Source organism: Protomyctophum parallelum, assembly GCF_964188405.1.
Source record: "Protomyctophum parallelum genome assembly, chromosome: 17".
NCBI classification, from domain to species: domain Eukaryota; kingdom Metazoa; phylum Chordata; class Actinopteri; order Myctophiformes; family Myctophidae; genus Protomyctophum; species Protomyctophum parallelum.
In genome coordinates, this window is record NC_139719.1 from 42,812,613 (window position 1) to 42,839,694 (window position 27,082).

The following is a 27,082-nucleotide window of genomic DNA, read 5'->3' on the forward strand; positions in this document are numbered from 1 at the left end:
TCATGTGCTAGGAGACGTTGGGTATTCATAGTCATAAATGTTTTAGAGATGGACATGAACATTTATTAGACATGTTTATCGATTGATTTTTAACATGACTTTGTGAATATAGTGCCACATCTATAGCTACACACGGCGTCATTGTTATTATAGGCCTATTGTACAGATTGAAATGATTGATTGCATGTTATTTTATCTATGATGATATAGGTTTGGGTCAGATTTTGTTCATGCATTTCCATGTAGACATTTCAATTGTGTTATGATTTATATTTAAATAATAATTTGGATTGCATGTACTTTTACATCTACTAGAGTTATTAGAAATATATGTATTTTTTAACTTGTACAGTTTGGCTTGTCTACCCACCTCTTAATGTAACCTTAATTCATAAAAGAAAAGAAATACTAATCTAGCACTGTTTCAGTAGGCTACTACTAAAACACAAGAAACATGGCTGCAATGACAAACATTAACTTAAATAACTGAAATTGTGAACAAGCAAATAAAAAAAGCAAACACAGAACCGAATGGGCAAGCATCAATTCATTTCGTATTGTAATACATATTGCACATCTTGCATGCAATCATTTAAATGGATCCCTCTTTTCAGACGTGGAACTAATGAGAACTTATTATGAAGTGTGGTGTGTGGCAAGAATGAACACTATGGACTAATATAATCTAATTTCATTCACGATTATACATTGTATTAATCATAAACTCATGTTAATGTCCTCACGAATATGTTTTTCTTTCACACTTAGGGGTTGCACACAAGATTTCACTTCTACTGGTAGAGGGGAAAAGTGAGTGTTCATACTTTTTTCTATTAAACCTACTGTACACAAAGCTATAACTATACAAAATAGTCATCCGATAGGCTCTATGCACATAGGTCATTTTGGAAAGGACTTGGGCCCCTTCCCTACTTCTGGTCAAAAGGTCAGGGTGATGCTATAGAGCGCCTCAGTACCGCCCCCTACCAGGGCCCAGGAAAAGGTTCCCCGTTCATTTTCCCCATAGACATTTCAAAAAGTATTTATTTAAAGACCTTTTTTAAGCCTCGTACAAAGACAACTAGAGTTGTGACAAAGCATGACAACAAACAAAAAATTCGGGCAGAACAAATAATTAGAAAGAAGGCAGGTTACAACACTTTTTGTTGTTTTTTTTCTTCTTTGTAATTATTTGTTCGGCCCAAAATGTTGTTTGTTCTCATGATTTGTCACAACTCGAGTTGGATTTGTCGGCAACGTAAACGACTTTAAATAAATACTTTTTTGAAAAGCCTATGGAGAAAATGAACGGGGAATTCACTTCTGGGTCATGCAAGGGGACGGGACTGCGACACTTTATTGTGCAGGTTGGCTCACTGGAAACACTCCGCTGCACCAGTGAGTCTCTAAGTGTCCTTGAGTGGTATCCACATGGCCCCCGTACCGTACGGGTGTGTAGCTCCGTTCCATTTGTACACTCTCAGAGTTATGGGGGGCCAAGTTGAAATGTAAACGTTTGAGAACCACTGTACACTAAATGGAACAGAGCCTTCATTAGTAAGTCAAAGTTGTACGATTGGTCACACACGTTACCGCAGTGAAATTTGTTCTCCACATTTGATCCGTCTCTTGGAGCGGTGAGCGTGCGCCACGCTCGGGAGTCATTAGTTGATTTGACCAGCCAATCCAACCCATTGATGCTGAGGTATTGGGTCCCATTGTAACAGTCTTTGGTATGACCCGGCCGGGGATCGAACCCCCGACCTCCCAATTTCAGGGCGGACACTCTAACCACAAGGCCACTGTCTGGTCGGTCATCTGTAACGGCTGTGAAGAAAGTAGGGAAGGGGCCCGGATGTAGGAAGAGTTATTCTGTGTGCATAGAGCCTCTTATCCGCTCAGATCTCAAGTCAGCAAAGGCATCAACACCATCTATGTGTTCGTCTACAGAAAGCCGCCACCATGAGTACGGACGCAGAGATGGAGCAGTACGGCAAGGCCGCCATTTACCTCCGTAAGCCAGAGAAGGAGAGAATGGAGTCTCAAAGTGCTCCCTTTGATGCCAAATCTGCAGCATATGTGGCGGATAAGGCCGAGCTGTACCTCAAGTGCAAAATCATCAGTAAGGATGGTGGCAAAGTCACCGTGGAGATGCTCGAAAAGGGAGATGTAGGTGGATCTAAAATAAAATAGTGACATTACAACTGTAATCACACAATTATATTCTGAAGTTGTGCATTTTTATGTTTATTTTTTAGACAAGAACTGTGCCCGAGGCTGACGTCACCCCAATGAACCCTCCCAAGTATGACAAGATTGAGGACATGGCCATGATGACCCACCTCACTGAAGCCACCGTCCTGTATAACCTCAAAGAGCGTTATGCAGCATGGATGATCTACGTAAGCTTTTCTACATGCTGAGAACAGTACAGTGTTGCACCTGTCGATATAGCTAGGTTGTATGATATGTTAATGTTCTCTCTCTTCTCCCCTTCAGACCTACTCCGGCCTGTTCTGTGCAACTGTGAACCCCTACAAGTGGCTCCCAGTGTACGACCAGGAGGTTGTGAATGCCTACAGAGGCAAGAAGCGTATTGAGGCTCCACCCCACATCTTCTCTGTCTCTGACAACGCCTATCAGTTCATGCTGATGGGTACGTACTCACAGGACAATGTCAACAAATATAAAACTATAATGCTTTTGTGCTGTATATCCATGACTAAAAGTTTGCTTTACATTTTACAGATAAAGAGAACCAGTCTGTATTGATCACGTAAGTTTCCATCATCTACTAGGCATTACAAAAATAACATGTACACAAATTCACTAACTGCATTTCTCTGCATTTATAACCAGTGGAGAATCCGGTGCTGGGAAGACTGTGAACACCAAGCGTGTCATCCAGTACTTTGCAACAGCTAGTTCTGGTGGAGAGAAATCTGCCGCAGATAGCGGTAAAATCAAGGTATACGACATGTTTTTAACTTGTAAAAAATGCAAAATATATTTCCAACTTAAAGCATGTATATGCAATATTGCAATTCATTAAAAAAGAATCTGACCAAATATTAAAGTGGGCGATGTCTGAAACATTCTAGGGGTCACTGGAGGATCAGATTATTGCAGCCAATCCCTTGCTGGAGTCCTATGGTAATGCCAAGACTGTGAGGAATGACAACTCCTCTCGCTTTGTAAGTGTAAATAATTTGACATTTTATGAGAAAACCTACAATAATTCCACAATGTAGAGGTGATGCAACAAATTGTGCTGTTATCAAACAGGGTAAATTCATCAGAATCCATTTCGGCACAACGGGTAAACTGGCCAGTGCTGATATTGAGACATGTAAGTATGAAGTTCACAGATGATAAATTATATATGCACTATTTTGAGTATTAGATTTTGAGTTATGTACAACCAATTATTAGCCTATAACAAGCAATCAATCAGCATTCACTTTACTTTCTACTCCTACTGTTGGTGTGAATATTATTATTTTTAGCAGTAGTAGTAATATTAGTAGCATCATTATTCATTATTAATATGAGTTAAATGTACAACCCATATAGATCTGCTGGAGAAGTCAAGGGTGACCTATCAGCTTGCTGCAGAGAGAGGGTACCACATCTTTTTTCAGATGATGACCAACCACAAACCTGAGATCATTGGTAAGTGGAATTAATGATGCTGCAGCCAGAATATAAATTAATGAATACAAAATACACTTTCACCCTTTCGCAGGGGTGGCTCAGGGGTAGAGTGGCTGGCTGGCAACCGCAAGGTTGCCAGTTCGAACCCGGGATCCCCCAGAGTTAGTGTTGAAGTGTCCTTGAGCAAGACTCTGAAGCCCTAATTGCTCCTGATGTGCTAGTTGGTGCCTTGCATGGTTTCCGCTGCCATCGGTGTATGAATGTGTGTGAATGGGTGAATGTAATGCACAATCTCTGTAAAGCACCTTGGATAAAGGCACTATATAAATGCACCATTCGCCTTTTTAATCCCTTTTCAGAAATGTGCCTGATCTCCAGCAACCCCTACGACTTCCCGTTGATCAGCATGGGTGTGATCGTTGTGGCCAGCATTGACGACAAGGCAGAGCTGGACGCCACTGACGTCAGTGATTATTATTATTTGAATATTTCCAATAATCACTGTGCACTGCAGGCAGTTGCTCTACAGAATGGAATTTCTAATGCAGTCGCTCTCAAAGTTTTCAGATGGTGACCCCCCTAAAATAATCCTATTTGAACTGGGGTATTAATATGTCTTAACAGTCCTTACATTGTCACTTTAGAAATGTGCAGATAACCTGTATACAGTTGAGTTGTGCAGTGTTTTACAGGACGTTTGTTAATGTAACGTTAAGCTCAATCTTCTGAACACATCTCTGCTTATTGACATCAGGAAGCTATTGACATCCTGGGCTTCGACGCTGAGCAGAAACAATACATCTACAAGTTCACCGGTGCAGTGATGCATCATGGAGTCATGAAGTTCAAGCAGAAGCAGCGTGAGGAGCAGGCTGAACCTGACGGCACAGAGGGTGAGCTGATCTTTATTTATAATAATAGTAGTAGTAGTAGTAGTTTATTATTATTATTATTAGTAGTAGTGGTAGTAGTAGTAGTATTTATCATTATCACAGAGGGTGAGCTGATCTTTATTGTTATTGTTCTTATCATCATCATCATCATCATCATCATCATCATCATCACCATCACAGAGGTTCAGCTGCATCTTCAACTAAAGGAAGGAAATAATGTATACTTTGTGACAAGAAGTAGTAGTAGATCGGGTCTGGCTTATTGTCGGTATCGTCCGGAAACACGCGGGGGTCTGTCCCGTAACAACAACGTGCTAGACCCCTGGGAGATGGATTGACGAGGTGCAGCGCCACACCTACAATTCAGCTCCCAGTACTTCCCGCACGACTTGCTACTCGTACGCTGAGTTGGCGGTGCCCGGAATCGAACCCATGCCCTTGTGGTCCAACGGCGAGAGCTCTACCCACCGAGCTACCCGGACTGGGCCTGACACAAACTTTGTGACAATACTTGTCACAGACAATACTTGTATTTACTTAAGCTAAGCGAAATATATTTTCAATATACAATGGAACTATCTCTATCACCTGACGTAACCTTGTGCGTACCTTGCTTTGGATTTTGAAAGTGAAATGACTAAATTGTAAATTTGCGAATTGTATGAACATTTCAGAGGCTGACAAGATTGCCTACCTGTTGGGTATCAACTCAGCAGAGATGCTTAAAGCATATTGCTACCCCAGAGTGAAAGTCGGAAATGAGTTTGTCACGAAGGGACAGACTGTGCCACAGGTGAGTAGTACATGATTTACACACACAGCATACCATTAGAACTCTAATATCATTATTTCCGAGTTGCGCCCAGACCGGCTTATATCATCTTATGTAAACAAAATGACGTGCAGTTCCATGCACAGACATGCTATTTTAACAGCATTGTTAATAAATGCATACACACACACACACACACACACACACACACACACACACACACACACACACACACACAGGGACACTGTCAGGACACCCTGGACAGACTCTTATCCTTTCTGGCTTCCAAGCTTTTCAGTTATAACTGCAGAGTGCAGACACACTCCCAGTATTCTGTCTGAAGACTCAACTCTTCCGTTAACGCTTTTGCCCAAGTTGCCCTAGCCTTACCTTACATAACAAGATTTTGATACAGTATGTAGAGACAGATGCCAGTTCATTTGTAGACTTGGCGTCCTGTAGTGTGTACAGTTTAAATTATGTACAGATTATTGAGTTCTCTTAGATTATACTGTTTAGGCTGATGACAAGTTCTTGGTTTACCTAGGATCCTAGATTACTATTGCTATGCCTCCTGTTTTCCTTGCTTACTGTAAATCGCTTTGGATTAGGACTTTAGATGCCTAAATTGTTAATAGTGAATTGTGTAATTCACACCATTACTAATAATGTTCCTATTTCATTAGGTCGCTAACTCAGTGGGTGCCTTGGCCAAGTCCATCTATGAGAAGCTGTTCTTGTGGATGGTCATTAGGATCAACGAGATGCTGGACACCAAGCAGCAGAGAAACTTCTACATTGGTGTGCTGGACATCGCTGGTTTTGAAATCTTTGATGTAAGCATTATGGACTTTTATTTATTTATTTATTTATTTTTTTAAGTGTGAGACTAATTCTCTTTGTCACAATTTGACCTATACATACACAATTGGGCTAATGATGTTTCCACTCACAGTTCAACACCCTGGAGCAGCTGTGCATCAACTTCACCAATGAGAAACTGCAACAGTTTTTCAACCACACCATGTTTGTTCTGGAACAAGAAGAGTACATGAAAGAAGGAATTCCCTGGGATCTCGTTGACTTCGGCATGGACTTGGCTGTCTGCATTGAGCTCATTGAGAAGGTATACACTTACCTTATTATATATTATATACTTGGCTGTCTGTATTGTACTTACTTTATGTTGCGCTTGGATAGACATGATGTTAACATTGTTTTTTGTCATTTTGTCTCCTCTCCCAAAAGCCCTTGGGCATCTTCTCCATCCTTGAAGAGCAGTGCATGTTCCCCAAGGCTTCAGACAAGTCTTTCTCAGAGAAGTTGATTGACCAGCATCTGGGGAAGAACAAGGCCTTTGAGAAGCCCAAGCCTGGCAAAGGCAAGGGCGAGGCCCACTTCTCCCTGGTCCACTACGCTGGCACCGTGGACTACAGCATCACAGGATGGCTGGAGAAGAACAAGGACCCGCTGAACGACTCTGTCATCCAGCTGTACCAGAAGTCTTCAGTTAAACTGCTGTCTGTGTTGTATCCTCCTGCTGAGCCAGAAGGTATGTTTGATTTGTTCCTCGGCACTAATATGGTTCAAACCTTTGGTTGTTGAAAATGTGCGAATAAACGTTGCTTTGATTTGATGATTCGGAACTCCACGTCCACATCCACTCATCCAATCACACACTCATCCAACAGCAGATACCAATTTACCGCCAAACCATAATAAATATATTGCTAATTTTACATTCAATAAAATATATTCTATCCATTCGTGAGTTGTCCCGACAGAACTTAATAAGCGAGCCCACATTTCTTCAGAAACAATATTTTCAAGCTGATGTATTCTTGTTCAGACCTTTGCTTCAACCTTGATTTGATGATTCTATTGCATATAAACAGATAACACAAAGGCTGGAGGCAAGAAGAAGAAGGGTGGTTCCATGCAGACCGTGTCTAGCGCTTTCAGGGTAAGAACATTTATTCATTATTATCAACGTTATATTCCTGAATGAACATTATTATTTTCAAACCCGTAAGCAATAGGCACGTCTATTCATGTTGGAATTAAACAATTTCTTTATCACAAGTTGTGAGCCTGTAGATCAGCTATCTTTGAATGGCTGAAGTTACAATTTCGGCTTAAGTGGTTAATGTAGGCCTATGTTTTAATACAATACAATGTATTGAATCGGTATAGTAGTAACTAGCATCTGAAGTGTTAATTAAAATACGTGCTCAAGTGGAGGACAATATTATACATGGCTCTTTTATGTCTCAATAGGATAACTTTTTACTAATAAAAAGCCTGCATGATTATTTTATGTCTCAATAGTACTTCTTTTTTAACTAATAATGAGTTTTATATCTCAATAGGCTAACTTGGGGTTGCTGATGACCAACTTGAGGAGCACTCATCCTCACTTTGTGCGTTGCCTGATTCCCAACGAGTCCAAGACTCCAGGTAAACACAGGGAAAAACAAATAAATAAACAAATGCTGTCATAAACATTCTGTCATATATATATATATGGTGCCCAGGTCATTGTGACATGACATCATCAGGGATGGATATATACTAAATGCGAACCCATATATGCAGATCCCTGATGTCATCAATATTGGCCAGCAACTAATCTGACCTCAAACCCTTAGATCTCCATGTATGTTGATCCTTCCCCATCCATCATTCCTCTTCGATGTCTCCCTTTTGACTGATACCTATCCATTGAACTATACTATAGACGGGCCTGCCCCAAAGTTATTTGTGCAGCCGGCGAAAACTGGAGTTCTCAACATGGGCCCGAAAGTGAAGGCCCGGCCCTACCTGGGCCATCATCAAAACATTCCATATGTTGATCTGACCTCATCAAACCCTGTACACTCAAGCCATGCTCGAGTGCAGACTTCATTCCATGTTTATCTGACCCCCCCCATGCCAAAGCGCCAGCACTCGCCCAGCAGTCTGCCGTCAACGAGGCGGATGTGTGAAAGGGCGAGGTCGCTTCTCGCCCGCAGGCGTCCTACTGGTAATAATAATAATAATAACATCTTTACAGGCCTCATGGAGAACTTCCTGGTCATCCACCAGCTGAGGTGTAACGGTGTGCTGGAGGGCATCAGGATCTGTAGAAAGGGCTTCCCCAGCAGGATCCCATACGCTGACTTCAAGCAGAGGTATTCATTCCTTCTTCCAGAAGCTTTTAGCTCCAAACCTATTAACGGGAGGGACGCAAAATGACCATGAACTTCTGCAAAACAGGTACAAAGTACTGAACGCCAGCGCATGTCCCGATGGCGCATTCATGGACAACAAGAAAGCTTCAGAGAAGCTGCTTGGGTCCATCGACGTTCCCGTTGATGAGTACAAGTTTGGGCACACCAAGGTAAATACACTGGTTTGACATTATCGATACACCAATTTAAATACACTACTGTGCATCTGGCTTAACATATGTATGGACTAAAAGTTGATTTTGCAGTCGTTTACTTACAGTTACAGTCTTTGTAACGTTGTGTTCAGGTGTTCTTTAAAGCTGGTCTGCTGGGGACGCTGGAGGAGATGCGAGATGAAAAGCTGTTTGCTCTGGTCACCATGACTCAGGCTCTCGCACGAGCTTTCCTCATGAGGAAGGAGTTTGTCAAGATGATGGTCAGAAGGTACTATGAAAGCATAATTTATTATATAATTTGTAAGTACACTTAGCCTACTATTCAATTCAATTATGTTATAGTGTCCATACCGTACTTCTTCCAACTCTGTCCACAATCATGACACAGTTCAACCGTTTTTCCACAGAGAGGCCGTTTTCACCATCCAGTTCAACCTCCGCTCGTTCGTCAATGTGAAGAACTGGCCATGGATGAAGGTCTACTACAAGATCAAGCCTCTCCTGCAGAGCGCCGAGACTGAGAAGGAGCTGGCCAACATGAAGGAGAACTACGAGAAGATGACGGGTGACCTGGCTACTGCCCTGGCCAAGAAGAAGGAACTAGAGGAGAAGCTTGTGACTCTGACACAGGAAAGGAATGGCCTCCTGGCGGCATCGTCAACAGTAAGTATACTGGATATTTTACATTTCCCTCCCTCAGATCACAAAGCTGTTCTTTTTCACACTATGCTCCCTAAGAGTCTGTACCCCCCAACAGGCAACTGCAAAAGTATATATCTACCAGAACAAATGCTGACATGTTTCCTGCCTTGCGTTCTTCTTTCATTGACAACCAGGGAGACGAGGCTCTGAACGACGCTGAGGAGAGGTGTGAGGGTCTTATTAAAAGTAAGATCCAGTTGGAGGCAAAGCTCAAAGAGACGACTGAGAGACTGGAGGACGAGGAGGAGATCAATGCAGAGCTGACGGCCAAGAAGAGGAAGCTGGAAGATGAATGCTCTGAGCTCAAGAAGGACATCGATGACCTGGAGCTCACCTTGGCCAAAGTGGAGAAGGAGAAGCACGCCACTGAAAACAAGGTTCATGATCATAGACAAACCACCTTTCTCCATATTGAAACCTTTTGTTTTTCGTAAATTAAAGCCCTACTTTATCATACGACAGCGTCACACACAGAAAAATAAAAATAGCAGATCTACAAGCTTGTCAATCTGCTACTTTGGCTATTTTTGGATGTGAATCCTGACAATTAACTGTTTCCACGCCCGACAGTGTCCAAGTGCAATAATGATCTATTCCATGACAACAAATTGTGTTCTGCTTCTATCAGGTGAAGAACCTGACTGAGGAGATGGCCTCTCAAGATGAAGGTCTTGCTAAGCTGACCAAGGAGAAGAAGGCGCTCCAAGAGGCCCATCAGCAGACCCTGGATGACCTGCAGGCAGAGGAAGACAAAGTCAACACTCTGACCAAGGCCAAGACCAAGCTGGAGCAGCAAGTTGATGATGTGAGTGTTACCAAAGTGAAGCACAGGTTTTGAATACATTATATGTTTATTGTTTCACTGAATGGTGACTTACACATAATGTATCATTGTGCAGCTGGAAGGTTCTCTGGAGCAAGAGAAGAAGCTCCGCATGGACCTGGAGAGAACCAAGAGGAAGCTGGAGGGTGATATGAAACTGGCCCAGGAAGCCGTCATGGATCTGGAGAACGACAAGCAACAGTCTGATGAGAAGATTAAGAAGTAATGTGGACAAACTATATGAATACTTCATATTAATAATAATAACAATATGAAATGACAAGGGCAAAAACATGAATGTACTGTATTCCACAGGAAGGACTTTGAAGTATCCCAGCTTCTGAGTAAGATTGAGGATGAGCAATCTTTGGGGGCCCAGCTGCAGAAGAAGATCAAGGAACTCCAGGTATTTATTTTTCTCCATCTTCTTTAAAATCATTGATAATAAGTAAGTGTGAATTAGGATTTTAACATGTCCATTCATTTGAAAAGGCTCGTATTGAAGAACTGGAGGAGGAGATCGAGGCAGAGCGTGCTGCTCGTGCTAAGGTTGAGAAGCAGAGAGCTGATCTCTCCAGGGAACTTGAGGAGATCAGTGAGAGGCTGGAGGAGGCCGGAGGAGCCACCGCCGCTCAGATCGAGATGAACAAGAAGCGCGAGGCTGAGTTCCAGAAGCTGCGTCGTGACCTCGAAGAGTCCACCCTGCAGCACGAGGCCACCGCTTCTGCTCTCCGTAAGAAACAGGCGGACAGCGTCGCAGAGCTGGGCGAGCAGATCGACAACCTCCAGCGCGTCAAGCAGAAACTGGAGAAGGAGAAGAGTGAATACAAGATGGAGATCGATGACCTGTCCAGCAACATGGAGGCTGTTGCTAAGGCAAAGGTATCATGGAATGCCTTTGTATAATATAAATCTAATTACAGTAAACATAGCATAATGTTTGGATAGTTTCAACGAAGCTTTCCCCACATTAACAGAAAAGACACTAGCATGCATCAACCATAAGGGTTTAAGTGATTAATAAGGCTTGTTAGATGAAACAGTGCAGTGCTGTTCTCTCCTCATAGCTAATGATGGCCTACCCAGTGATGCATAAGAAAAACATCTCCAACAGGACTGGCTTCACTGTTCAAACCGAAGCATTGAACCAATCAGAAAAAGACGATGATTGAATTTGTCCAATGTTCATTTGCAGGGAAATCTTGAGAAGATGGCACGCACCCTTGAGGACCAACTTGGTGAAATCAAGGCCAAGGCTGATGAGAACTTCCGCCAGCTCAATGATGTTGGGGCTCAGAAAGCGAGACTGTTGACAGAGAACGGTAAATGTTCATCTTGAAGTTTACTTTGTCTACAAGGTTTGTTCATGGTAGCAAATTGACCATAGTTTGAATATTTGTTAATTTCAAACAAATCATCTCCAATTTCTACCTAGGTGAGTTTGGTCGTCTACTGGAGGAGAAGGAAGCTCTCGTCTCTCAGCTCACCAGAGGCAAGCAGGCCTCCACCCAGCAGATTGAGGAGTTGAAGAGACTCGTTGAAGAGGAGGTTAAGGTGAGGAACAGACACCCTATTTAAGCCTAGTTTCTTTATTTGCATTTCTTTCAACTGACATTATTTGTATCCAACTGACATTATTTTGTCGTTTTTGCGTCTGACAGGCAAAGAATGCCCTTGCCCACGCTGTGCAATCAGCTCGCCATGACTGTGACCTTCTGAGGGAACAGTTTGAAGAGGAGCAGGAAGCCAAGGCTGAGCTGCAGCGTGGAATGTCCAAGGCCAACGCTGAGGTGTGTCAGTGGAGGAGCAAGTATGAGACTGACGCTGTCCAACGCACTGAGGAGCTGGAGGAAGCTAAGTAAGTCATCAGTGTTTCTACACCAGGGTTTCTCAAACGTTTTTTGTTTCAACGACCCCCATATTGATTTGGCCGCGGACCACCCTCTGCAAAGATTTTGTGCCCGGCCAGGGACTCCCAGAAGAGAACATTTATGTTTTCCAAATTATATTGAAAGAAATCCAAATACACTTTTGATGAAAATATAGATGTGTTAGCTTGTAGATCTTCTATTAGCCAACACATGAACGAGTGGTTAAAATGATCAGTTTGAGAACCAATGTTTTACACTGTCATGCAAAAATATTGCCCACAATCATTTGATTCCATTCAACACTGACCAACAGGAAGAAGCTCGCCCAGCGTCTTCAGGAAGCTGAGGAGCAAATCGAGGCTGTGAATTCCAAGTGTGCCTCTCTGGAGAAAACCAAACAGAGACTCCAGGGTGAAGTGGAAGACCTCATGGTTGATGTGGAGAGGGCCAACGGTTTGGCTGCCAACCTCGACAAGAAACAGAGGAACTTCGATAAGGTGCTTTCACATTCAATATTTTAAAATAAGTGTGGTTAATGACACATGCTGTGCAGATACTTAAATTGGGGTAAAATGACACGTTTCATTACATTACTGTGCAGGTCTTGGCAGAATGGAAGCAGAAGTTTGAAGAGGGACAGGCAGAACTGGAAGGAGCTCAGAAAGAGGCTCGTTCTCTCAGCACTGATATGTTTAAGATGAAGAACTCCTACGAGGAGTCTCTGGACCAACTGGAGACCATGAAGCGTGAAAACAAGAACCTGCAACGTGAGTCTTTCTTTTGATAGAAGTTTTTTATTTTTTCTTCAATATTGTTTTGGATATTTCTTCTGAGCCAAAAGCGGGTCAAAAGGTCATCATTTTGCCTTTTGAAATTCTTTAAATGTTCAAAATCAGTTGTGAATTATAGGCTAGACCAACTTTATTCAAAAGCAAATACAAAATACTGAAAAGTTCCTCATTCATTATTTTCAATCCACTGCAGAGGAGATCTCAGACCTGACTGAACAGATCGGTGAGACTGGAAAGAGCATCCATGAGCTGGAGAAGGGCAAGAAGCAGGTGGAGACAGAGAAGGCAGAGATCCAGACAGCCCTGGAGGAAGCCGAGGTAACACTGCAGAACAATGCAATTGACCCTTAGGTTCTGGCAAGCTGTGCTTCTCGCGTGTAACTTTCCTGATGTTAAGATGTTTATAACACAACCATGCAAAATAACATCAACATGATGTCATGGAGCCGCTCTGAAGAGCAAAGCCCTTCTCTCTGTTTTTACTCACCACCGCTCCACGTTAATACAGCTCCAGACTATGAATAGGCCTTAAATCTTCCACACCGACGTTCCAGACTAATATCTACGCAGTGATATTAGCACCTCTGAGTGAGCTAGCTATCGTAGCATTGCCTATTGCGTGCTGGACTGGTGAGTTGGCGATCAAGGTTTGATCCCAGCTCAGGGCAATGTGCTATTTGCTACAATATTTGATGCTACAGTATTTTATGTATTTCTTTTTTTTTAATATGCTTTATATTAAAACAGTGTAGCTGTAGTCCTATATGATGTTACATTTTGATCCTGTATTACATTTCAGGGTACTTTGGAGCACGAGGAGTCCAAGATTCTTCGTGTGCAGCTGGAGCTCAACCAGATCAAGGGTGAGGTCGACAGGAAGCTGGCAGAGAAGGATGAAGAGACAGAGCAGATCAAGAGGAACAGCCAGAGGGTCATTGAATCCATGCAGGGAACTCTGGACGGTGAGGTCAGGAGCAGGAACGATGCCCTGAGGGTCAAGAAGAAGATGGAGGGAGACCTGAACGAGATGGAGGTTCAGCTGAGTCACGCCAACCGCCAGGCTGCTGAGGCCCAGAAGCAACTGAGGACCGTCCAGGGACAGCTTAAGGTGCAAACCATAGTAGTTTGTTAGACAGAGACAGAGACATATTCAAACAGTGGAGCTGCTCTGAAAAAAATGGTCACATTCTGATGTTTCTCCTCACCGCTTCAAATGTGATTTCATTTAGGATGCCCAACTGCACCTTGACGATGCTCTCAGAGGCGGAGAAGACCTGAAGGAGCAAGCTGCCATGGTGGAGCGTAGGAACGGCCTCATGGTGGCAGAGATCGAGGAGCTGAGAGTGGCTCTGGAACAGACAGAGAGAGGCCGCAAAGTGGCTGAGCAAGAACTGGTAGATGCTAGTGAGCGCGCTGGACTGTTGCACTCTCAGGTACGCAAGTCAATTAAAATAAATCCAATATTCAGAATTAAACAAATATTTACATCATGCTTACTTATATTGTTCAACTGAATCTTTATTTCAGAACACAAGCCTTTTGAACACCAAGAAGAAGATTGAGACTGACCTGGTCCAGGTCCAAGGTGAAGTGGACGACAGCGTTCAAGAAGCAAGGAATGCTGAGGACAAGGCCAAGAAGGCCATCACTGATGTAAGTTAGGAATCCCTACCATTATCTATTAGTATACTATCTAACATTAGATATCCTCATGGCATGCTTCATATTAACATACTTATCTATTAGATATCCTCATGTCATGCTTCATAGTAACACAATACAATGCAACATGACTTTCCAGGCTGCTATGATGGCAGAGGAGCTGAAGAAGGAACAGGACACCAGCTCTCACCTTGAGAGAATGAAGAAGAACCTGGAGGTCACAGTGAAGGACCTGCAGCACCGTCTAGATGAGGCTGAGAACCTGGCCATGAAGGGAGGCAAGAAGCAGCTCCAGAAACTGGAGGGCAGGGTAAGGTGTAGTTTACTTCAACACGGCTTATAGTCATAGACAATGAAATATGAAGAGATAACCTCATAATGTATCATTCAACTGTGCAGGTGAAGGAGCTGGAGGCAGAGGTCGAAAATGCAGGGAAAGGTGGAGCAGACGCCATTAAAGGTGTCCGCAAGTACGAGAGGAGAGTGAAGGAGCTGACATACCAGGTACTGTATTCCATGTTCACTTTAATGACCATCATTCCTCTGACAAAAGGAATAGATTGCACGAGCATACAACTAATGTTATGAATTCACTCTGACTTCAGACTGAAGAGGACAAGAAGAATGTTGCCAGGCTTCAGGATCTGGTGGACAAACTGCAGCTGAAGGTGAAGGGCTACAAGAGATCGGCTGAGGAAGCGGTAAGACACATTTACATGGTGATGAATGTTCCCTTGTGGCTGCCATGGCCATAGTACTGTTGGCATAGTGTAACTATAAGACATAATATGACTTGGTTATGTAAAAAAATATATACTGGTATTACTAGTATGTTACTAGTATATACTAGTATGTCTATCTCCCTGCTTTCCACGAGCTTTAGGACGAGCCCCCAAATTAAGTTATCTCTAGATCCCTATGCTTCTGCGGCATGGTATGGATTCTGCACGCTGTTACTGTACAATGGGTGCTGAAAAGAAAGGCAACAATGCACACGCAGCAAACACAGGCTGTGTGTTTCAGACAAATTGGTACAAATGTCCAACGTGGACTACAGAAAGCAATAGATTTTGTTTCCTCTAAGCTGGGATTTTTCGCTCTGGGTGCCAAACAAGAACAAGAAGCGGCACAGCCATGATCGTGCCGTTCCAATGAGAACCTGTCCGAGCTCATTCATGTGGTCCCAACTAAGGCACTCATGCTGGATGGGCCACTGTGTTATAGCCACAAACACATTATACAATTTCCTGACATTGTATTGTTTGGACTATAATTGCAAGCTCCTCTTTTCACATACTGAGGCTTTGAACCATCTCTATCATATTGTAGGAGGAGGCAGCCAACTCTCACCTGACCAAGTGTAGAAAGGTTATGCATGAGCTGGAGGAGGCAGAGGAGCGTGCTGACATCGCTGAATCCCAGGTCAACAAGATGAGAGCTAAAGGCCGCGACGCCAAGGTAATACATGTTCAATAATTTTATTAAGATGATTATCTTTAACAAAAAACGAAAGATTACAGTTGAATATCTAATATTATATTTCTATTTGTACAGGGAAAAGATGCTGAATAAGATCTCCAATTCAAGTCACCATAAAAAGTCATAAAATATGACCCATTTTATTCAATAAAGATTGCAACTAAAAAAGAAAATGTTTCTTGTATTCATTGCCTTGACAATCACTTGTTATTCCAGTATTCTGGTTCCAACTCACATGTCCGCTACATACATTTTGTAAACCCATTGCAAAGATTTATAGGCCTAAATCTATATTCATCTTAGATGTTTTCAATGCAAATATCAGGATGTTTTTCCAGTGCCAGGACCTGGTCAGCATGCTCATAAAATATTGCTTCTTATAGACACTCGTCTTTGCATTATTATTTTGTTTTAACCATTCAAATGTGGCGTGGTGGTTACAACACATTATGTGGTGTGACAAACTCATACATATTATTATTGCTTTACTGGGACTCTAATAGAAGAGTTATGACATCGAGGGGGCAGAAACAGAGCACTCAAGCACTGTTCATGCAGCCTGAACTGGGACAAGCTGGAATTTGAAATACATTGTTTTCAACGAGGGCGGCGCACATAAGAGCTATTTTAGGCATGTGTGCAACATGACAGCTGTTTTAAAGTATCGTACAGTGACAACTAAAGTCTCTGTAATGTTTATATCATACGATTACTACAAATCAATCTAAAATAAAAGGATGTAAGATCATTAAAGCTGGGCTGGTGCCCGCCATTGGACTGAAGCCCCATGAAGTGAACGCAGTTTTCGTAACTCTGTCTTAGGTCGCATTCATACCAGAGAGCTTTGCTGCGATTAAAACGAATCCTGCTGCGCATTGTCAGAAAGTGCGCTTCGTTTGGCAGGTGTGAAGGCTCATTCGAATCCTAATGCGCAGCAAATAACCGCATTTTACTCCGCCCAAAAACGTGGGTTTCGCTTCGCTTCGAATCGCACTTGACTACGATTCGGTGCAGGTGTGAATGCAATCCGCAGTAAATAAAGGAAATGAAGCAAACATAATGTGGCGGGTGAGGAGCTGAACACAGTTGGAGACGGTTAAGGCATATTTTACGCAGCGCAAAGATGTCCCGTTACTGTGGATAGACGTGGTCGAATAAGGAGACTGAAGCCCTGATCGAAATGAGGACGTGTAGGCTACATTAATCAATTGCTTAAGAAAACACATAAAAACACTGCAGTGTATTATAGCCTACATAATATTCTGTCTGTCTGTCTGTGCGTGCCGTAAACATGGAGTGCTGTCACTGTGTGGGACTGGGGAGTTATATCAGTGCGCTCATGCAGCGCTGTGCCTCCATGCCCAAAAGAACAGTGTGTGGCGGCTGCGTGCGTAGAGAGAGAGAGAGAGGGGGGGGGGGGGGGGGGGGGGGGCAGACGGCACGACACATGCACGTTATGAGTGTAATTTTATCACCATAGATTTCACTATGTAGGCTATAGTTTATGAACGGAACACATTGATAAAGGTCCCCCCTGCTGCGTTTCCAATTGCTGCGAATGACAGTGTGAAGGCAAACCGCAGCCAATTAAATATGCAAGTATCCCCTTTCCCCGCCCATACGGATCTGAGTCTACCGAAGTATTAGGTGAGAATGTGACCTTACTCTATGGCTTGAGACATGGCCAAGCCACAAACGTTGCAGAACCCCTGCTGTAGGGGATGTAGAGCCTAATGATATCAGAAAACAGTTTACGACAGAATAATCGAGAAGTGCCCTAACAAATACATTCATAGATCTATTTTATTTTAAATAACGAATCCATTAAGTATCTACTTTATACTTCGTTGTACAACAGTGTCATGGAAGAATTGCCAATCTACAACCTCACAATCTGAACGTGTTGATTGACTATTTTCACTTTTTTATGACATGCTCAACATATAGGGATCGATTATGAATCAATGATTGTATGAAATGATCAATCATTTAAGCAGATATTGCAGCAGCATTAGTAATAATAATATAAACAAACAATGAAATAATGATATAATGATACAAACAATAACATAATCAACTGTGTAGACTGAGGCTTAGACCAATCTTGCCAGTAGAGGGCAGTGATATTCCACGCATAACTTGGCTCTCTCACTCTCTACATACAGTCTCTACAGTAGATCACTGTTTCAATGCAAACAATATATTACCAATGTGTTCATTTCTATGCAAATAACATATTACCAATGTGTTCATTTCTATGCATATAACATATTACCAATGTGTTCATTTCTTAAGTCGCTCATGGATTAAGAGCATCTGCTTTAATTGTTTTGAACAAAATGGCTCAAATCATGAACGCAGCATCCGATTGTCCTGAAACTTTGCGTGCACATTCCCACTTATAGGCGGAGGAAGAAATACTGTCGGAGCACACTTTTCTAGTTAATTTGTGTCAAAGTCAAATCAACTACTTGGGGTATAAACACACCGCATGGATACACAAATAATTAGTGCAATGTGACTTATACGATCCATTTGGCTGGCCAATTACACAATGTGTCAATGTGCCAATTGGAGATGATTCTCTGAGCATATTTCCGAAACACACCCAGAGGGGTTGAGGGTTTACATAATCTGTTTATTATCTAGAGACCATCTGATTGTTATCCAGACATTTCTCACCCTAGTTTAGCTTGAATGGCAAATTGGTCTGTGCAAGCAGCGCTGTGTTCCAGTGGGTGATCTGTACATGTGCGTAAATAGAGGTGAATTAATCTGAACGGTTACATAGAAGAGACTTCAGTGCCAAGCGTCGGTACAGTCATACAGTACAATGCATTTGCTTTGGCTGTGACAACACAATGGTGGTAATCACTTCATTCCAACACGCGTAACACACATGACTCCCATCACATTACTGCAATGCACTTTCATACATTAGATGAGTGATGCTCAACCAGTGGCTAATGATAAATGTGATATAACATGTCTTCTTTATTGAATTCTCGGAGCACGCACACATGCACGCACGCGCACACACACACACACACACACACACACACACACACACACACACATGGTTACCCCATTTTCAACAGTTTTATTTTATTGTATCACAGGTTTTCTCATGCCGATAAGGCTCCTTTGAATTGAATTGTCAGGGGCGGAGGGAGGTGACTGACACATACATCTATCTAATCTGAATGCCATGGTGAAATTAAATAAATGAACATCAGGTCCAGTAAATCGGGCCTAATAAATTAAGGTTAATTATCTTCGGTACGTTTCGGATCCGGGTCCAAATTTCCTAGGGCCCGCTGCGGGCAGATTGATTGATTTCTTGCTTGATTGATTGATTTATTTATTGATTGATTGATTATAATCCTGTGGGGGAAATTCTGGCACTGGAGACAGCACAGCAGTATAAATTACAGAAAGGGCCAATTATACAATTTAGGGATTTAGCAGACGCTCTAAATCCAGAGCACCCGGCTGGGTGGTGTGTGGTTCTGACAGACAGGTAGTGTGTGGTTCTGACAGACAGGTAGTGTGTGGTTCTGACAGACAGGTAGTGTGTGGTTCTGGGTGGTGAGTGGTTCTGACAGACAGGTAGTGTGTGGTTCTGACAGACAGGTAGTGTGTGGTTCTGGGTGGTGAGTGGTTCTGACAGACAGGTAGTGTGTGGTTCTGACAGACAGGTAGTGTGTGGTTCTGGGTGGTGAGTGGTTCTGACAGACAGGTAGTGTGTGGTTCTGACAGACAGGTAGTGTGTGGTTCTGACAGACAGGTAGTGTGTGGTTCTGGGTGGTGAGTGGTTCTGACAGACAGGTAGTGTGTGGTTCTGACAGACAGGTAGTGTGTGGTTCTGGGTGGTGAGTGGTTCTGACAGACAGGTAGTGTGTGGTTCTGACAGACAGGTAGTGTGTGGTTCTGACAGACAGGTAGTGTGTGGTTCTGGGTGGTGAGTGGTTCTGACAGACAGGTAGTGTGTGGTTCTGACAGACAGGTAGTGTGTGGTTCTGGGTGGTGAGTGGTTCTGACAGACAGGTAGTGTGTGGTTCTGACAGACAGGTAGTGTGTGGTTCTGGGTGGTGAGTGGTTCTGACAGACAGGTAGTGTGTGGTTCTGACAGACAGGTAGTGTGTGGTTCTGGGTGGTGAGTGGTTCTGACAGACAGGTAGTGTGTGGTTCTGACAGACAGGTAGTGTGTGGTTCTGGGTGGTGAGTGGTTCTGACAGACAGGTAGTGTGTGGTTCTGACAGACAGGTAGTGTGTGCCGGCTGGGTAGTGTGTGGTTCTGACAGACAGGTAGTGTGTGGTTCTGGGTGGTGAGTGGTTCTGACAGACAGGTAGTGTGTGGTTCTGACAGACAGGTAGTGTGTGCCGGCTGGGTGGTGTGTGGTTCTGACAGACAGGTAGTGTGTGGTTCTGGGTGGTGAGTGGTTCTGACAGACAGGTAGTGTGTGGTTCTGACAGACAGGTAGTGTGTGGTTCTGGGTGGTGAGTGGTTCTGACAGACAGGTAGTGTGTGGTTCTGACAGACAGGTAGTGTGTGGTTCTGGGTGGTGTGTGGTTCTGACAGACAGGTAGTGTGTGGTTCTGGGTGGTGTGTGGTTCTGACAGACAGGTAGTGTGTGGTTCTGGGTGGTGAGTGGTTCTGACAGACAGGTAGTGTGTGGTTCTGGGTGGTGTGTGGTTCTGACAGACAGGTAGTGTGTGCCGGCTGGGTGGTGTGTGGTTCTGACAGACAGGTAGTGTGTGGTTCTGGGTGGTGAGTGGTTCTGACAGACTGGTAGTGTGTGGTTCTGGGTGGTGTGTGGTTCTGACAGACAGGTAGTGTGTGCCGGCTGGGTGGTGTGTGGTTCTGACAGACAGGTAGTGTGTGGTTCTGACAGACTGGTAGTGTGTGCCGGCTGGGTAGTGTGTGGTTCTGACAGACAGGTAGTGTGTGGTTCTGGGTGGTGTGTGGTTCTGACAGACTGGTAGTGTGTGGTTCTGACAGACTGGTAGTGTGTGCCGGCTGGGTAGTGTGTGGTTCTGACAGACAGGTAGTGTGTGGTTCTGGGTGGTGTGTGGTTCTGACAGACAGGTAGTGTGTGGTTCTGGGTGGTGTGTGGTTCTGACAGACAGGTAGTGTGTGGTTCTGGGTGGTGAGTGGTTCTGACAGACAGGTAGTGTGTGGTTCTGGGTGGTGAGTGGTTCTGACAGACTGGTAGTGTGTGCCGGCTGGGTGGTGTGTGGTTCTGACAGACAGGTAGTGTGTGGTTCTGGGTGGTGTGTGGTTCTGACAGACTGGTAGTGTGTGGTTCTGACAGACAGGTAGTGTGTGCCGGCTGGGTAGTGTGTGGTTCTGACAGACAGGTAGTGTGTGGTTCTGGGTGGTGTGTGGTTCTGACAGACTGGTAGTGTGTGCCGGCTGGGTAGTGTGTGGTTCTGACAGACAGGTAGTGTGTGGTTCTGGGTGGTGTGTGGTTCTGACAGACTGGTAGTGTGTGCCGGCTGGGTAGTGTGTGGTTCTGACAGACAGGTAGTGTGTGGTTCTGGGTGGTGTGTGGTTCTGACAGACAGGTAGTGTGTGGTTCTGGGTGGTGTGTGGTTCTGACAGACAGGTAGTGTGTGGTTCTGGGTGGTGAGTGGTTCTGACAGACAGGTAGTGTGTGGTTCTGGGTGGTGAGTGGTTCTGACAGACTGGTAGTGTGTGCCGGCTGGGTGGTGTGTGGTTCTGACAGACAGGTAGTGTGTGGTTCTGGGTGGTGTGTGGTTCTGACAGACTGGTAGTGTGTGGTTCTGACAGACAGGTAGTGTGTGCCGGCTGGGTAGTGTGTGGTTCTGACAGACAGGTAGTGTGTGGTTCTGGGTGGTGTGTGGTTCTGACAGACTGGTAGTGTGTGCCGGCTGGGTAGTGTGTGGTTCTGACAGACAGGTAGTGTGTGGTTCTGACAGACAGGTAGTGTGTGCCGGCTGGGTAGTGTGTGGTTCTGACAGACAGGTAGTGTGTGGTTCTGGGTGGTGTGTGGTTCTGACAGACTGGTAGTGTGTGCCGGCTGGGTAGTGTGTGGTTCTGACAGACAGGTAGTGTGTGGTTCTGGGTGGTGTGTGGTTCTGACAGACTGGTAGTGTGTGCCGGCTGGGTAGTGTGTGGTTCTGACAGACTGGTAGTGTGTGCCGGCTGGGTAGTGTGTGGTTCTGACAGACAGGTAGTGTGTGGTTCTGGGTGGTGTGTGGTTCTGACAGACTGGTAGTGTGTGCCGGCTGGGTGGTGTGTGACAATCCGGTTGAAGTATACCTTGGTACGGCGGTCGACGGGCCCGGGAGAACAATAGCGCGACACGAGACAGTATCACGCTAAAGGTTTTCTTTTTTTTTACAATTTTATTTATACATTTTCAGGTTTAAAGACAAGACATACTTTACAAACAATCACATCACACACACATATACACACACATAAACCCTTCCCACCCCCCCATTCAAAGGAAAGAAAAAGGAAATATAATACATTTAGCACAGAAACGAAACATACACAAATGAAAGTAATACTATACAATAGATCACAGTTAAGTTTTTTAGAAAATAAAAAATGAAATAAAACATTTATGTGCATACATACTTCAGCCTGTTAATGATAGGTGAGAAAAAAATTGTTTTCCATTTGTAGCAGGTTGGTCAATTCTGCTAGCCATACATTAAAAGTGGGTACTTCCACTCCTTTCCAATGGGTCAGAATATTCCTTTTTGCGATAACCATGCCATATTGTATGGCTTTATGTTGGTAGTGAGTCAGAAATGACAGGTCTTGAAATCCGCCCAGGATAGCACAGTAGGGGTCTGGGGTGATAACACAGTCAAACACGTCTGAGAAAAACTTAAAGATGTCACTCCAAAATTGTGTTAGTTTAGGGCACGACCAAAATAGATGTCCTAGGGAGCCCTCTGCCGTGTTACACTTTGAGCATAGTGGAGAAACAGAGGGATTATCACGCTAAAGGTTCACAGAGTTTTTTACACACATACTGGAAATATATATAGAGCTGGATCCCAATGACGTGACAACACCACTCGAGACATAACAACCTCTAACTGCAGCAAGCTGACCTCGCTGTCTGAGATGTCTCCCGTAGCTATAACTATAAAGTATGCTACAGTTCAGGCAGTACACGATACATAACAAGTACATTGTATACTCACGTACAAGTACACAGCCATGGGCGATCAGATTACAACAGTTAGTATCGGGTCTTGGTCACAAGGCAGAGGATGCTGTATACCAGCAGTTCAATTTCAATAGGAGAAGAAGAAAAGATAAAGGTTGTTGTCTGTGCATATGGAATATATTGGAAATATATTTTGATGTCATTGGTGTCATAATTGGAAGAAAAACCCACCGCTCATCCGCTGAAAAAACTTAAGAGAGGTGCTGGAGCCACAAAGGGAGCATGAGAAAAAATAAAGGGAAGCTCTGCACACATTTATTTAGCAAGCTTTCGGTCTACTGACCTTCTTCAGGCATCCGTGTCATAATTAAAATGAATATTGGTTTGGCACACTGACTATTAGGGATGCACCGATCCGATACTCGTATCGGAGATCGGCGCCGATCCAGGCTAAAATTCTAGATCGGGTATCGGATCGGTGGCCGATCCATTATCCGATCCGATCCGATCCGATAATTATGTGTAATTACAGTATAGTATGAAAACAGCTCTACCTCCTCTGTGACACAGCAGTGTAGTATTGACAGTATAACATGTGGAATGCAGCCAGGCTAGCCTGCGCACACATTAACCTGGTCTAATTGTTGCACAGTTATTTAATAAATAATTCAGTGCATTTATATCTGTGTTTGTTACATTTTGTTTTACAAAGTTGGGAAAGTAATGTTTAAGTCAAGCCTTGATGTTGCCTTACACAAAATTATGATTCCAGACTCCACACAGTGAGGCATACAGCTTAATAGGTTATTACGTTTCTTTGTGGGGGGTATCGGATCGGTACTCTGTATCGGCAGATACTGGACCCCCATGTATCGAAATCGGTATCGAATGCCAAAAAGCTGGATCGGTGCATCCCTACTGACTATCAAGATAATAGAAAACATGGCACTTCATGTGAAAAAAGGTTTGCCGACCCCAAATACTAATGTGATTCAAGCTGTTGTTGTACTATAGTGCTGTCATTTTGGGACCCAATGACTGATGCTGATGTTTCAACCGGTAGTGATGTTGTAACAGGGAACAATATTTGTACTTCAACTATCCTATTTGTGAGTTTTCTATTTTCTCCCTGCTACTGTATGTTCAACTAGTGGTTTTGGGCTTAAACAGCCGGATATAGAAGACTTGACTTGCTGTGCACAGTGCGTTCCCCGAGACTACGTCAGTGACGTATACAGTACTGACTTTGTTGTTGGGTAACTTGTTTGCGTTGTGCAATGCGTCTATGTTGATGATGGTGACGTGTATGTTTGTGTCTATATATGTTGTGTCCAAAACAAAACAGTACAAGTACAGTTATATAGAACAAAGCGGAGATCCGGGGCACACTCAATGTTAAAAAGGAGGAAAACTTTATTGAACCGACATGTTTCGACCTATACGGTCTTCATCATAAACGATGATCCCAGGAGCACCTTTTTACAATCTTTTTTTATTTTTCATACCTGCACACCTCCTGAGCACCTGGTTGCTTCCTTGCCTCTGCCAGTAAAAGTACAGTACAGGTACATTATAATTAGCAAAAAAATATAGGGTATACATAGTCATGTGGTGAAGAACATATTAAACTTTTACTTGTTAGTAGTATATAGGTTATTTCTCTATTATCTGAACATGCAGTGTTTTGTGAACATTATGTTGAACGCAGCGGCAGGACTTTTGTGATTTAATTTTGTAACACAGTGAATGTCTACACTTTGGTATTGAATGATACTTTTGCCGTCATCAGCGCCATGCAATGGGCCCAGCGTGGACATTTTCCACATACTCACTGTTTCAGTATGTCACTATCAGCTATTGTGACGGTGGTGATAATGGTATCTTTGTGTCACTGCGAGCGAGTCGCCGTGCCGAGCGTTGCGACCAGACACGACTCAGCGCCGTCCGAGCTACGTCCCGATAGGCAGAGAATAGTGTATATTAGTAGCACCTAGTTTCCATGCGCCGACAATAGAGTTGGAAATGACACCACAATGAAAATTGTGATTTTGATAATTAGGCAGATAATTAGGCTCAGTGCTGGCTCAGTGAACGCCTACAGTACTGAGTGGCAAAAAAACTACATTTCTGTTTCCTTGACAGCCCATACTGTACATCCAAACAGAAAAAGGTGTATTTGATTACATTACACGACTTTAAACAACATTAAATGTACTTTGCCACTCGATCTGCTGCCATTCACTTTATGCATGTGCAGGTTTGATTGATTGATTGATTGAAATATGTATTAACAGTTTGCAGAATTACAATACATTTCAAGCACAAACTCAATACAAAGACTGTTAACTGTGAGTGGACGACCCAATTAAGCATTACACTTGTTTACAACAGGGTCCACCATGTTCAATTCATCAACACATTTAGAGACGTACAAATAGACACTTCTATATAGTTAAAGAACAGGACAGGAATTCATCATAAAGGAAGCAAAAAGGGAAAAGACACCACAGGGCCACGGTTCGATTATAAATCCATTACCGGTGCATCACGGTGCATCTCCATTTCAATGCATGTTTTATTTCTAAATTGTACTGTTTTTCTTTTCTTTTTTTATGTTTATTGACTCTGATTTCTATTATAAGTAAACTTAGGAAGACCACCACATTGTTTGTACTTTGCACGAGAAGATAGTTTGTGTACACTATATTGCATAATACAAAATGGACAGCAGATGGTGCAGTAAAACCAGTTAAAAACAATGTTGCCAGTGAAGTGAGTGCATTTAAAAAATGCTTGATAACTATTAACTAATATTGTGCCTTGTGTTCAAACCATCAATCATCAAATGATTATTTTGAACCACATTTCAGTATGGTACATTGGATAGATAGATAGATAGATAGATAGATAGATAGATAGATAGATAGATAGATAGATAGATAGATTGACTAACTACAAGTTAATTAAAATAACGGACCTAATAATCGGTCCTGATCGGCCTACTTTACTGCATGCATGCCCTAGATAACTAAAACCCGGGTGATTTTCACCCGGATAATTATGTGGGTGGGTCCTTGGGTATAGCTTCATGTCAGTGACATCATAGGTTTGTTTCCCTGCCCACAGCCCTGTTTTTGAGTGGTGCTAGCCTGCACTCTATGTCTGTCTGTGTTTGGGGTACCATTACAACAGGTGACAAAGTGGCGGCGCTGTTGAGTTTTCATTGTATCATAATATGATACAATAAAAACTCAACGGCGCCGCAGTACTCTGTACTGATCATAATTCATGATTGTTACTAGCCCTACTAACCCTACAGTGAATGTATAGTCTGATAATATCACAGTTTAACCCATTCTGAACGGGAACCCATTTTGGTGTTGGCATCACGTTATGCTTTAGCTATTGAAAAACAGCAGATCTACAAGCTCATATCGCGCCACCGAGTGGCGCGATACAAGCTTGTAGGTCTGCTATTTTAAAAAAATCGAAGAACGACTGACATTTTTTTAGAATCTGATCTCAGGTCAGAATGGGTTAATCAGACCAGTGTGTGTCCAGTGGAAACCTCGCATGAATCTGATCTCAGGTCAGAATGGGTTAAAGGGATCCCTGCATGTTTATTATAGCCTTATGCCTTAATACAGTACATACTTTCCCTCTATAACTAAAAATTTAAACAAAAAAATCCATATATTAACCTCTTTAACTCAAGGTGGACATGCATGTCGCGCCTGTCGCAAGTTGATGCCATTTATCCATGTGTGGTCCTGGACCAGCCCTGTGGAATGTAGGTTATGGAATGCATCATTTATGACCATACTTTATGATCAGTACAGAGTACAGTTCTGTACAGTATGGTGTACAGTATCACCCGGGTTTAGTGATGGATGGTA

General features: G+C 43.3%; 1 protein-coding gene across 1 annotated transcript; it reads left to right on the forward strand.

The window, feature by feature from the left end:
• Window positions 1–767: 767 nt before the first annotated feature.
• Window positions 768–25,149, forward strand: LOC310874779 (myosin heavy chain, fast skeletal muscle-like; the record flags this gene model as incomplete). Its single annotated transcript, XM_083787643.1, has 40 exons — window positions 768–810; window positions 1,951–2,169; window positions 2,259–2,402; window positions 2,500–2,656; window positions 2,749–2,776; window positions 2,860–2,968; window positions 3,102–3,194; window positions 3,286–3,349; window positions 3,574–3,672; window positions 4,014–4,117; window positions 4,409–4,547; window positions 5,222–5,340; window positions 6,006–6,155; window positions 6,275–6,445; window positions 6,568–6,871; window positions 7,215–7,282; window positions 7,689–7,776; window positions 8,372–8,489; window positions 8,575–8,698; window positions 8,836–8,972; window positions 9,112–9,367; window positions 9,541–9,783; window positions 10,035–10,211; window positions 10,306–10,451; window positions 10,545–10,635; window positions 10,722–11,111; window positions 11,425–11,551; window positions 11,665–11,783; window positions 11,891–12,087; window positions 12,414–12,597; window positions 12,702–12,867; window positions 13,085–13,209; window positions 13,691–13,999; window positions 14,121–14,324; window positions 14,419–14,544; window positions 14,693–14,863; window positions 14,953–15,057; window positions 15,159–15,254; window positions 15,883–16,011; window positions 25,027–25,149. Exons 2-40 carry the CDS (start codon window positions 1,963–1,965, stop codon window positions 25,147–25,149), a joined length of 5,907 nt encoding a protein of 1,968 aa, XP_083643769.1. The 5' UTR covers window positions 768–810; window positions 1,951–1,962.
• Window positions 25,150–27,082: the final 1,933 nt, after the last annotated feature.